Genomic DNA, 13,013 nt, shown 5'->3' on the forward strand with positions numbered 1-13,013 from the left:
CCATCACCAGGAAATTCCAAGGGATTTAGGAGCTCTGTGTCGGGAACTGGGGTCAAAGACCAAGTACTAGAAGGAACTGGGGACAGAGACCGGTGGATATATTTCTTATGTCATGAGCTCTGGGCACTTAGTGAACTCACAGGGCAGGTCCGCCGGTGACACGGGTCAGCGCTGCTATCACAGGGGGCAGATTCTAGTTTCCCGCATCCTTGGGTGACCGCTCCCTGAGGGCGGCAGTCACATCACTCACCGTCCCCCAGCAATCTAGAGGGAGCCTGGTTCCAAGCGAGTGGCAGAGAAGCCTTTGTGGAGTGGGTGTCCCTCCAGGAGGGCAGGAGGGGCCGAGTGAGGGTCTGTGTGGGGGAAAGCCCCGTGGTTGGGGTCCCAGGTGGGAAGACAGCCCGTGTGCCGGGGACAGGGCAGAAGGGGAGGTGGGCCAGGGTGGTTGGTGGGCGCTCTGGGGCAGGGCTGGGCTTAGGTTCAAATCCCCAAGCAGGGGGTGTATTGAATGTGAGGGAGGACACCCCCAGAGTGTGGTGGGAATCACCACAGCTGCCAACCCGATAGGGAGAACAGGACCTTTAGGTTGGAACCTGGGCTTGAATTCCGTCTCCCAGACCTACTGGCCGTGTGCCCGTCGGCAAGTTACAGGGCCTTTCTAGATTGTGAATAAAACGCGTTTATCCAACAAGTCCTTCACTGGATGCAAACTCCCATCATGAGGTTGGGTAGGTACGTTATTCCCTAGAATATGACATTTCCTTTTTTTTTTTTTTTTTTTTCATTTTTTTCCGACCAAAGGAAGACTAGACCTATTTCCTGCCTGTTTAGTACCTTCCTGTGCATGTACCACAAGGCCCAGGGATGAAATACCTTCCCACCTACTTGGCTTCTCACGGGCTCTTCCTCGCTGTGTGACCAATGGCTGAGAGCACCAGCGGCTTCCTTCCTCACTTTGTGCCCGTGCTGGACGGTCGGAGAGGCGGGAAAGGGGGTCAGCAGCCTGGAGGACGTGGGCTGCAGGAGTCAGAGTCGGGGCAGGGGGAGGCAGAAGTCAGTAGGTCAGAGCCCCTCAGGTGGAAAGGAAACCAGAGGAGAAGCCTCGGGGGTCGGGGGGTGGGGAGGAAGGCCTGTGGCACAGAGATAAAGATAGAGGAAACCCCGAGAGGCCTGTGCACTTGTCCTTATCCCCTTGGTGATGCTGTCATCCTGCCACTCGCTTTCCGAGTGGGAACGGGAAAGGGGTCTGACTTGACTCCCCAGACCCAACCAACAGGAGTCCACGTCCTCATGGTGCGTCAGCAGCATCCCACGGACTCAGAGATGCATCGGGCCTTTCCTCTTTGGGGCCCCGTCCAGAAGGCTGGCTCTCTTCCCACACCCGCCCCGTGGACAGGTGGAAGGGCTGCCTCCCACCCCGCGGGGTCTCCCGGCCCCTCTGCTCTCTGCTGCTCACATCGCTACAGTGGGTTAAGCCAAGAAGCCACCGTGATCTACAGGGAAGAGGTGATAATTGCCTCGGGGGTGGTTTCATTGCCTGTTCCCGGGCAGAGTTAGAATTCTCTTGCTTTGACATCCTGTCTAGTCTGGGGATGGTCTCCTTTGTACTTCGGTTACTGCCCAAAGAAAGCTTTGTTGGCTGTTGTGGGGATCTGGAGTCAGGGCAGTCAGGGGGCTTGGGATGGGTGTTTTTGGAAGTGGATCTCAGGATGGTCTAGTGAGTAAGTACCTTGTCAGGGCCTGAGAGTGGATGTTTTTGGAGACAGTATTTTCCTTCATTATCACATGTGTTGAAAACGGAAGGCGAGGGCACTGGGGAATTTGCTAGGGTGCTGGAAATATTCTTTCTTGCTCTGTCTTTGCATTACCTAGGTCATCTGTCCAAACCCATTGGATGGTAGACATCGTTTGTGCGTTTCACTGTTCATGGATTTTATCATGAAAAAATAATAGTAGAGGAGCCTGGATGGCTCAGTTAAGCGTCTGCCTCTGTCTCAGGTCATGATCTCAGGGTCCTGGGATCAAGCCTTGTGTCAGGCTCCCTGCTCAGAGGGAAGCCTGCTTCTCCCTCTCCTGCCCACTCATGCTCTGTCTCATTATCTCTGTCCCTCTCAAATAAATAAAATCTTTAAAAAATAAAAGAATAATTGTAAGCAAATAATAAACTCTTAATGATTTACAGGCTGACGTGCTTAGGGATGAGGTGGACCGCTGCCTTCACCTTGCTTTTAAAAAAATGCATCAAAAGTGGGACACCTGGGTGGCTCAGTCGGTTAAGCCTCTGCCTTTGGCTCAGGTAATGATGTTCTCAGGGTCCTGGGATCAAGTCCCACATCGGGCTCCTTGCTCAGCAGGGAGCCTGCCTCTCTCCCCGCCTCTGCCTGCCACTCTGCCCGCTTGTGTGCTCTCTCTCTCTCTCTCTGACAAATAAATAAAATCTTTTTTAAAAAATGCATCAAAACTAAGAGGGGTTGTTGGATTGATTGATGGTGGATTGTTCACGATTGTAGAATGGGTGGGGGGGAGGGCGCGTATGGCTGTTTCTCCTCTCCTCCTCTGTGTTCTGACAGACCTCTCTGCTTGTTTGAACATCTCATAATAAAATGCCGAAACAGAAGAACTGACAGGAACTACTGCTTGTGCCCTCTAGAGCTTTCCATAAACGAATTCCCGAGACCGCTAGATTTCTAGGCTGACACCACACTCCTCCTGCAGGCGCCCTCACTCACTTCCCCCTGGGAGCGCTGATGAAGCGAACGGAGGGTTCTTGGCTTGGTGTGCCCTCTGCGGGGCTGGTGTGGTTGCTGTCAGTGCATTGCACGAAATGGGTGTTAGCTTGGACCTCCTTGAGGGAGACGCAGTCCATGACCTTGAATCCATAGAACTCTGAAACGTGGGGCTTCCTACCCTGTAGGCAGAAGCCTGGGGATTCGCAGCCAGAGACCAGCCTGACCCAGATTTCGAAGAGGGTGCCCGAGCTCCCGCTGACCAAGAACTCAAGCTGGTTGGCCGCTGGACCCTGGGTGTGCGCGTATGTGTGTGTGTTCAAAAATCTTAATGTTAGACAATACATTGAAACACATTCAGATGCTTTTTTGACACTAGACTTTTGTCAGTTATAAAGTCACACCTGCTCTTCCAAGAACTTTTTTTTTTTTTAATAGAGAACATGCAAAGAAGTAAAACCAACCATAATTTTAGAACCTCAAGAAACCACTCTTTATATTTTGGTATATTTATTCCCCGAATTTTTTTGTTTTTTTTTTAATCTCACACACTGTTTCTGTCATTGTGATGCTTCTCCCTCTGCCTCAGTCACGTAGCCAGCGGACTGTGGCATTCGAGTCCAAGAGCTGGACCTCCGCTTTGCCGTTTGGGGCAGAGGCGACTCGTTCTGGAAGCTGGTAGTTTGCAGAGCGCCCTTGATGGCCGCTCCTGGGAACATGCAGCGCAGTGGAATGAACCTCTTTTTCCGAATTGAGAGCTGATGTGCAGAGAAGATACCAGGTTAACTCCTGCCACGTGGGAAGTGAGTTGGGTGGGAGGCTGAAGGTTAGAGCCTGTCTCATCATGTTGTCTTCAGAGCTGGAGGGCAGCGCAGTAGGGGGGCCTGGGGTCTTGAAGGGACAACAGGTGTGTATAGGGCACCTGGCCAGGGAGACTGTGAGCAAAGGCTAAGCTCAGGAGCCCAGGGGGGCTTGTTTGGAGTTGAGGGGCAGGGAAGAGCATTGGCTTTGTGTTCTGACAGACCTGGGGCTGGGGGCCTGATACTTTTGTATCAGGATAGTCACCCCCATTGGTTCCCAAGGAGAACTGAAGGAAACAAAGTTGTTGAAATCGCCTGGTCTGTGTGCTTGGTGTATTAGGATCATGGTGTGGTGGGTTGGACATCATCTGATGAACAGTGGGAGTCTTTGAAAGGCTTTGGGCTGGGAAGGAGGGTGACGGGGCAGAGACTTTCTATCATGCTGGCGTAGAGGACAGCAGAGGGTAGGGAGCGGAGCCTGAAGCTCTTTCCTGCAGGTGAAAAGCTGATGGATAGAGAGAAAGAGAGAGAGAGAGAGATCGATCTCAAAGGAGTGATCTGCAAGGTTCGGTGATAGGCTGGTTATGGGGGGGGAGAGGCATCTCACTTTGTTCATTGGCTTTTTTAATGACTTGGTTTACGCTCTCTCCCCCCCGACTCACCGGCATGTTCTTGCCTTTCAGGAGCCTGCATGAAGTGCAGCAAAGGTGTGTTTGGGGCTGGCCAGGCCTGCCAGGCCATGGGGAACCTCTACCACGACGCGTGTTTCACCTGCGCAGCCTGCAGTAAGTGTGGGGGGGGTGCTTGGTGGGGGGACAGGGAGCATGGGGCCCGGGAAAGGGAGGACAGGGACGAGCATCCTTTCTGGAGACTCTTGACCCGGGCCTTCCACAGTCCCATGGCTGGGCAGGCTGGTATCCTTTAGAGCCGCAGACTAGGGCCCGTCTGAGGAAGGGGATGGGCCCCGAGTGCCAGCGATTGCTTGGGGCTGACCTTGGTAATGAGTTGAGTGGGTTCAAAGCAAGCTGTAAGAACTGTAAGAACGTTTGTAATGATTATCAGAGGTCTCAAGCGGGTGAAGCCCACCATCTGCCCTGTTGTCAGTTACCTCCCCCACCGTGGGACCAGCCAACCCCACTTCGGTTACTCCCCTGGGAGGCAGGTCCTGTTATCACTCTGTGACCCCACTCTGATCTGGAGGCCACTCCGTGCGTGTGAGGTGCGAGTGTGTGTGTGAATGCCTGCGTGTGTCCACCGCAGGGGTGTCTGGGCCTGTGAGCACACACACCTGCGGGCATCTCTACCCCGCACACACACAATGACCAAAGCAGACAGTTACGAGACCGGGCCTGTGCCCAGCCCTGCAAACTGCTCGTTGAGTTGATGGCAGCCCCCGGAAGATTCTGACCGAGTCAGGAGTAAGCCTGTCTTAGGGTCTCTAGCAAAGATTAATTTTGAGGAGCTTTTTTTTTTAAAGGATGTCCCGCTGATTTTTCCAGTTCTAGAGGGAGGCTCGCGGCTGTCCATTCAAAGGAAATGGTTCTCGGTCCTGGCTGTTCGTTAGAATCCCCCTGGACATTATAACAGCCAGTGATGCCCCAGTCCCACCCCAACCAGCAGAACCGGAAGCTCTAGGGGTGGAATTTCTAGGCCAGGGTGCTGTCTAAGCACCCGGATCAGTGCCAGGCTCTTCAGTGTAGATGCCTCTGGAGAAAGAGGGGGAGAAATCTGCTCTCAGCTGTTTTGGGCCACAGTTGGGAGCCTCCTGATTCCGAGGGCAAAGGTAACGAGGTGGGCACGGAGCTGCCTCCTTTCCTGCCCAGCGGTGCTGGCTAGGCCTGTGCCAAGGTTCAGAACCTCCTCCAGTCCTCACTGCAACTGCCCATAAAACTCGTGCCTGAGAGTTGATGGTTTGTGTACCGATTAGTATTCACCTCTGTGGGGAAAACTGTGAAAGCCTTTGAAATGGGTCAAAAGGCAGCTCGGTGTCCTCAGTGGATATATTGGGGTTCCCTGTGGGTTGGTTTCTCCGGGTCCCGGGCTTCTCGCCTTGTCTTTGAGCCACGCTATCTGTGTAGGTTATGGCATCCTGATAGTAGTGCACACACGATGCTTGTCCCTAACGGTGCATACCGTGCCTGCTGGAGAGGCCGCTGACCGTGGCCCTGGGGAGTCTGCTTCCGATGGCCATAGAGCTGTGGTTCTTTGCGCTGTCCCAGTTGTAACGTCTTAACTGCTTCCCGTCTTATAGGGTGACATTAAATGATAAGTGACATTAAATCTTTGACCGTGTTGTCTGAGTCTTAACTGTACAAGAGTCACGATCCTTCCTCTTCCTAGAAAATGATCTTTCCATTTTGGCTCCTGTAACTGTTTCTCAATATTTGCTGTTTTCCATATTAAGTAGAAGCTGGCTTTCATCTCAAACAATTGCCAGTTGAACTAAGAAAGTTTTTCGGGGCTGGTGGGGGGCGGGCACTGATAAGTCTGTCGGGATAGGACTAACCTGCATTTCCATAATGGGTTGAATTTTTCTTCAAATGATGACCAACACAGACACTTAAGGAAAACACAGCTGGTTGGGGATTTTTCTGGGTCTAGCATCTAAGGCCCTTGTGTTCTGGTTTCTGTCGTAATGCTTCCTATAATTTGTCACAGACTGAACTCTCTCTTCTGCCTCTGTATCTCCGATCACACTGTCCCGCAGGATCTGCTCTCCCTACTCACTTCATACGTTTAAGTTCTGTCCAGTCATTAGGGCCCAGCTCAAAGGCTGCCTCTTCCAAGAAGCCTTCCCTGTTCTCCTAGTGGAAGAAATGTCTTTGTCTTGAGCTCGGCATGCCCCAGTGCTGTCACGTAGTGTGAACCACACTCTCTGGGACCTTGTGCCAGCAGGCTGGGCCCTAGAACAGAGCTGCTGTAGGAATGAGGACAGAGACTCCATCCCATGGGCAATGCTGCACATTCCTGTTCCCCAAGGGGCCTACAGCACTCCTGTCTTGGTAAGCACATACCTTCCTCTGCACTTGTGGGGAGCATTTGGAGACGCCGGCAGGTGTCTGAGCAGCTTCTGTTGGGCACTAGAAGTGATTTACCTTTGTTCCATTGGCTTCTTGCTGCCCTGTAACTCCCTTCAGCAGAAGGAGGCCCCTGGGCTCTCCACATCCTGGCCCGGCAGGTCCTCAAGTGTGTCTCTGTGAACACTGGCGCCATGCAGACGGCACGGCTAGGGCTGGGCCTGTTCCCTCCTTTGTTGGCAGAAGGAAAAAAAAGTGGGGGCCCAGAGAGGAGAAGAGAATTTCTTAAGATCGAAGACCTCACGATGGGGCTGGTACCAGAATCCAAGGCTCCTGGATCTAATTAGCTTCGCACAGCCCCGTTTTTCTGGTCCGTGAGTGTGTCTGTTAGCATATAGGTGTGTGTGTTTTCTCCTTTCCTGTTTCATTAGGAAAATGATCTAGCTTATCCCGCCGCCCGCCATGGAAATAGATTTCTGTACGTATGTCCCCACTCCCCGGCTGTTACTGATGCTTTATGAAAACAGAGTGTCGGGGTCTTGTCGAGGACACCCCAGAGGGGCACCCAACTCCCCTGGGTCCTTGTCCCACACATTGAGAAGGAGGACATTGAAACAAAAGGGTCCAGAAGACTCCGGTGGGGGTGGGAGTCATGGGATGCCAGCCGCCAGCGCCGCGAGGTGCAGGGCTGTGCTGGGGGAGGCTGATGAGAGACTATCTGGCCTGGGACAGCTCCTGGGGAGCCGCGGGCACCCATGGACGATGCTGATCCGGAGCCTGCCTGCAGCCTCCCACCTGCTGTGTCCTGGGAGGACGGCGAGGGGTTCCGCTCCTCAGACAAACCCATGCCTCAGTGGGCGGTGCGAGTTCTCCAGGGCACTGCGGAGGGCTCCCCGACACAGACACCTGCGTTTCCCTGCCCCCACCGACAAGAAGCCACAGGACAGAGCACAGGGAGAAGAGTAGGGCCAGAGACCCAGCACAGGTGGTTTTTTTTTTTTTTTTTTTTTTTTTTTAAGGATTTTATTTATTTATTTGAGAGAGAGACAGTGAGAGAGAGCATGAGAGAGCAGAAGGTCAGGCAGGGAGCCCGATGCAGGATTCGATCTTGGTACTCCGGGATCATGACCTGAGCCAAAGGCCATTGCTTAACCGACTGAGTCACCCAGGCACCCCAGCACAGGTGTTTTTACCTGGACGTTTTCCCTGCCAGGTTTTGTCCCAGCGGATATGCAATTCTCCAAGCTGGGATCACAATGCTGTTCCGTCCTTTCTGATATAAACCTGCCGTGAACTCACCCACACCTCCGCAGCCTCCAGAAGGACGATCTGAGCTGTTACAGAGGAATCGGTGGCCTCGTGCCACAGGTTTGGGGCACGTGGCTCATGTGGGGTTTGCCAGTGGTTACATGCAGCCCGCTTCCCTGCCCGTACGTCTTCGTGCCTCTGGACCCTCTCTTCCCTCTGCTGAATTGTCTCTGTGGTGTTCTTCCTGGGAGGAACGTGGGGTGAGGCGTGGGGGGTATTCATGTGGTTTGTTAAAGTCCCGCCTTTCTCCACGGCTCTGCGGACAGCCAGTATGTATGGTTGCCATGGGGATGTGTGTGGGGGGGTGTCTCCCTTATCTCCCCTGACCCCCGCTGCTGCCCACCCCAAGTGGCAGTGCCCTCAACTGGGGCCCTAGGGAAGCCATTGGCACAGTGTGGAGCAAAAGGAGGGTCAGCACAGAGAGCAGGCTCAACCTTGGCCACGGCCACACTCTGTGGCAGACGCCGTGTGTCCATTGGCCTGAGGAGATGCTGGTGCCCAGCTGTGGCTGAGAGAGGGGGAGTGAGGAGGAAGAAGGTGTGGGTCAAGGGGGGCCCATCTCAGCACCTTCTAGAACAGACTGTGAAGGGGAGGGAAGGCAAGGCTCTGTGTCCTTGCTTTCAGCAGTTTTGGGTCCAAAATGTCAGATTTTGTTCATTTTGTGAAGACCAAATAGCTTTCATCTTGAAGTCCAGGTGAAACCCGTTTGCCATGTCCACATTCATGGTTGCTGTGATATATATATATTTTTTTTTTTGGTCTCTCTGAGCTGGAAATGATGAAGCAGATAGGAGACTCCTTGTGCTCTCCTGCCCTGAACGCACAGAGCATGAGGACTGGGGCCTGGGCATGGGATGGGGGGCAGGCAGGTCAGAGCCAATGGAAATTGTGCCAATACAGGCCTGAGCTCAGGGAGAGGCCACAGAGGGCCAGAGGGGTCCACTCGGGACGGTGCTGGGATGTACAAGTCACGGTCAGAGTGGGTGGCTTTCAGTGTCACTGGTGCTTCGACTTCCGGGTGGGAGGTGTGCTGTGATGTGCCCACTGAGCCTCCGGGGAAAACATACCGTGAGATGAGGAATGTACGCCATTGCCCATCCCACCTTCCAAAAACCACACATTGCGCCGCTAGAGATCATGAATGGATCTCATAGTGAAATCTCACCCCTTTAGACCCAGTCAGGCCAAGGTCTGTCAGAGTTACCGAAAAGCCTGCATCTAGAGCTCTAAAAAAGTACCATTTCGTTACTTCAAGGAAAGGAAACAATGAGAATTAAGCCCAACTTTGTGGAAGAGAGGTTCTTGAGTAAGTCGGTGGTTGGTGACTGACACCCCATCGTCCAGCAGGTTCTGAAGTAGGGGGATTCTTGTCAACTGGTTTTATTTTTAAGGTTTTATTTATTCATGTGAGAAAGAGAGTAACAAATAGCATGAGTGGAGGGGAGCAGCAGAGGGAGAGGGGGAAGCAGGCTCCCCACTGAGCAGAGAGCCTGATGCGGGCCTCGATCCCAGGACCCTGAGATCATGACCCGAGCCGAAGGCAGACGCTTCACCGACTGAGCCACCCAGGTGCCTTTCTGTTTTGTTTTCCTTACAAAGTCTAAATACTGCCCCCGAGATCATGTTTACCTTTTTTTTGAAGGAGGCGGGGGGGGCTTTGTATATTACTTTGTCTGCCAGCATTTGAAAATACTCCGAGTCTGAAATAGCGGCTCTGGCACTAGGGAGGTCTTCCTTTAGCTCTCGGCCCACCTGCTTCCTTAAACCAGTCATCACAACATTTATCAGTGGTTCGTAGGTGCGCTTCCTAGCTTCCTGTCGGCGGACCCCACGCCGAGCCCTGCACCCACAGGCGCTGGCGAACCAGTCCTGGGACGTCCAGGGACTCGAGCATTCTTAGCAGCCCCCGTTTGCGGAGTTGCAGACAGAGGCCTGGGAGTGTATTTTGCTCCTGCCCGTGTTAGATGATCTCCACTCGGAGGGAACGTGTACCAGAGGAAATAAGCTGGCTCTGCCCCCGGGCATCTAGTCCCAGGGCTGCACGACGGCCAAGGCTGGGTTTTCTGAGACTTTCTGGTCACGAGTGCAGGAGAGACGTCTTGGGTTAGGGGAGATGGGACCCCGTCCGTAGCCGAGTGCACGCACGGCACAGACGGGGATTAAAGGCTCCGATGCCTGCATTTCTGAGCCGTTGAGTCATGCCCATGTTTCTTGTCACATTCAGCAGTTATGGGTAAGCCGAGTGAGTCAGATGGATCTAAGGGAAAAGCCAGGGATCAAGAATATGAGAAAGGAAGAGTGGGCACGTCCTAAAGGAAGCCAGTGGGCGGGGAAGAAATCAGGAAGCAACAGAAAGAGAGGAGCTGGGACAAAGGGCCGTGGGGGTCAGGAGAGGGCAGAGGGGCGACCTTGACTCGGTGTGGGTCAGAGGGTCTACTGCGTTTGTCGCTAGCGGACCCAGTTCTGCTGGGGGCACCTGCACTGGAGCCCGGGTGGGTTCCCAGCTCAGGCTCTGTTGTTCCAGTCAGAGGCCGTGACTGTCAGGGGACCGTGGGAAGGCATCAGATCCTTCGTGCCTGTGACATTGGTGGGGTCTGGGATATTGGAGCGCTGTACAGTCAAGGGAGACTCCAGGGTGACCTTCCCCAGCATTTTAGGTGCCCGATAGCACACATGCGTGGTTTGGGGTAGGAATCTGCATTGTCTTCCTTCGGGAATCCCAGACCCAGGGTGTTACCTGGCGGTACCCAGTGTGTCCCCTGTCCCCTCAACTCTGAGGACGGAGGGTGCTCTGGGATGTGGGGGTCACTGCACTGTCATCAGCACGGAGACACCGTACCAGGTGCCACGTACTCTGTGCCGGAATCCTGGGTTTAGGGACACCGTACCAGGTGCCACGTACTCTGTGCCGGAATCCTGGGTTTAGGGACACCGTACCAGGTGCCAAGGTGGTTTTTTTTTTTTTTTTTTTTTTTTTTTAAGGATTTTATTTATTTATTTGAGAGAGAGACAGTGAGAGAGAGCATGAGAGAGCAGAAGGTCAGGCAGGGAGCCCGATGCAGGATTCGATCTTGGTACTCCGGGATCATGACCTGAGCCAAAGGCCATTGCTTAACCGACTGAGTCACCCAGGCACCCCAGCACAGGTGTTTTTACCTGGACGTTTTCCCTGCCAGGTTTTGTCCCAGCGGATATGCAATTCTCCAAGCTGGGATCACAATGCTGTTCCGTCCTTTCTGATATAAACCTGCCGTGAACTCACCCACACCTCCGCAGCCTCCAGAAGGACGATCTGAGCTGTTACAGAGGAATCGGTGGCCTCGTGCCACAGGTTTGGGGCACGTGGCTCATGTGGGGTTTGCCAGTGGTTACATGCAGCCCGCTTCCCTGCCCGTACGTCTTCGTGCCTCTGGACCCTCTCTTCCCTCTGCTGAATTGTCTCTGTGGTGTTCTTCCTGGGAGGAACGTGGGGTGAGGCGTGGGGGGTATTCATGTGGTTTGTTAAAGTCCCGCCTTTCTCCACGGCTCTGCGGACAGCCAGTATGTATGGTTGCCATGGGGATGTGTGTGGGGGGGTGTCTCCCTTATCTCCCCTGACCCCCGCTGCTGCCCACCCCAAGTGGCAGTGCCCTCAACTGGGGCCCTAGGGAAGCCATTGGCACAGTGTGGAGCAAAAGGAGGGTCAGCACAGAGAGCAGGCTCAACCTTGGCCACGGCCACACTCTGTGGCAGACGCCGTGTGTCCATTGGCCTGAGGAGATGCTGGTGCCCAGCTGTGGCTGAGAGAGGGGGAGTGAGGAGGAAGAAGGTGTGGGTCAAGGGGGGCCCATCTCAGCACCTTCTAGAACAGACTGTGAAGGGGAGGGAAGGCAAGGCTCTGTGTCCTTGCTTTCAGCAGTTTTGGGTCCAAAATGTCAGATTTTGTTCATTTTGTGAAGACCAAATAGCTTTCATCTTGAAGTCCAGGTGAAACCCGTTTGCCATGTCCACATTCATGGTTGCTGTGATATATATATATTTTTTTTTTTGGTCTCTCTGAGCTGGAAATGATGAAGCAGATAGGAGACTCCTTGTGCTCTCCTGCCCTGAACGCACAGAGCATGAGGACTGGGGCCTGGGCATGGGATGGGGGGCAGGCAGGTCAGAGCCAATGGAAATTGTGCCAATACAGGCCTGAGCTCAGGGAGAGGCCACAGAGGGCCAGAGGGGTCCACTCGGGACGGTGCTGGGATGTACAAGTCACGGTCAGAGTGGGTGGCTTTCAGTGTCACTGGTGCTTCGACTTCCGGGTGGGAGGTGTGCTGTGATGTGCCCACTGAGCCTCCGGGGAAAACATACCGTGAGATGAGGAATGTACGCCATTGCCCATCCCACCTTCCAAAAACCACACATTGCGCCGCTAGAGATCATGAATGGATCTCATAGTGAAATCTCACCCCTTTAGACCCAGTCAGGCCAAGGTCTGTCAGAGTTACCGAAAAGCCTGCATCTAGAGCTCTAAAAAAGTACCATTTCGTTACTTCAAGGAAAGGAAACAATGAGAATTAAGCCCAACTTTGTGGAAGAGAGGTTCTTGAGTAAGTCGGTGGTTGGTGACTGACACCCCATCGTCCAGCAGGTTCTGAAGTAGGGGGATTCTTGTCAACTGGTTTTATTTTTAAGGTTTTATTTATTCATGTGAGAAAGAGAGTAACAAATAGCATGAGTGGAGGGGAGCAGCAGAGGGAGAGGGGGAAGCAGGCTCCCCACTGAGCAGAGAGCCTGATGCGGGCCTCGATCCCAGGACCCTGAGATCATGACCCGAGCCGAAGGCAGACGCTTCACCGACTGAGCCACCCAGGTGCCTTTCTGTTTTGTTTTCCTTACAAAGTCTAAATACTGCCCCCGAGATCATGTTTACCTTTTTTTTGAAGGAGGCGGGGGGGGCTTTGTATATTACTTTGTCTGCCAGCATTTGAAAATACTCCGAGTCTGAAATAGCGGCTCTGGCACTAGGGAGGTCTTCCTTTAGCTCTCGGCCCACCTGCTTCCTTAAACCAGTCATCACAACATTTATCAGTGGTTCGTAGGTGCGCTTCCTAGCTTCCTGTCGGCGGACCCCACGCCGAGCCCTGCACCCACAGGCGCTGGCGAACCAGTCCTGGGACGTCCAGGGACTCGAG

At 53.7% G+C, this 13,013-nt stretch overlaps 1 protein-coding gene across 1 annotated transcript in view; it reads left to right on the forward strand.

The window, feature by feature from the left end:
- The window catches only part of LOC111144204 (LIM domains containing 1), a 68,859-nt gene that overhangs the window by 25,258 nt on the left and 30,588 nt on the right, over nucleotides 1-13,013 (forward strand). Inside the window, exon 2 of the mRNA XM_022498415.1 lies at nucleotides 4,210-4,311. Coding sequence (XP_022354123.1) covers nucleotides 4,210-4,311 — 102 coding nt within the window. The remainder of the gene's footprint in view (nucleotides 1-4,209; nucleotides 4,312-13,013) is intronic.

The sequence above is a fragment of the Enhydra lutris genome, unplaced genomic scaffold, assembly GCF_002288905.1.
Source record: "Enhydra lutris kenyoni isolate GAN:26980312 unplaced genomic scaffold, ASM228890v2 scaffoldscaffold10, whole genome shotgun sequence".
In the NCBI taxonomy this organism is placed as follows: domain Eukaryota; kingdom Metazoa; phylum Chordata; class Mammalia; order Carnivora; family Mustelidae; genus Enhydra; species Enhydra lutris.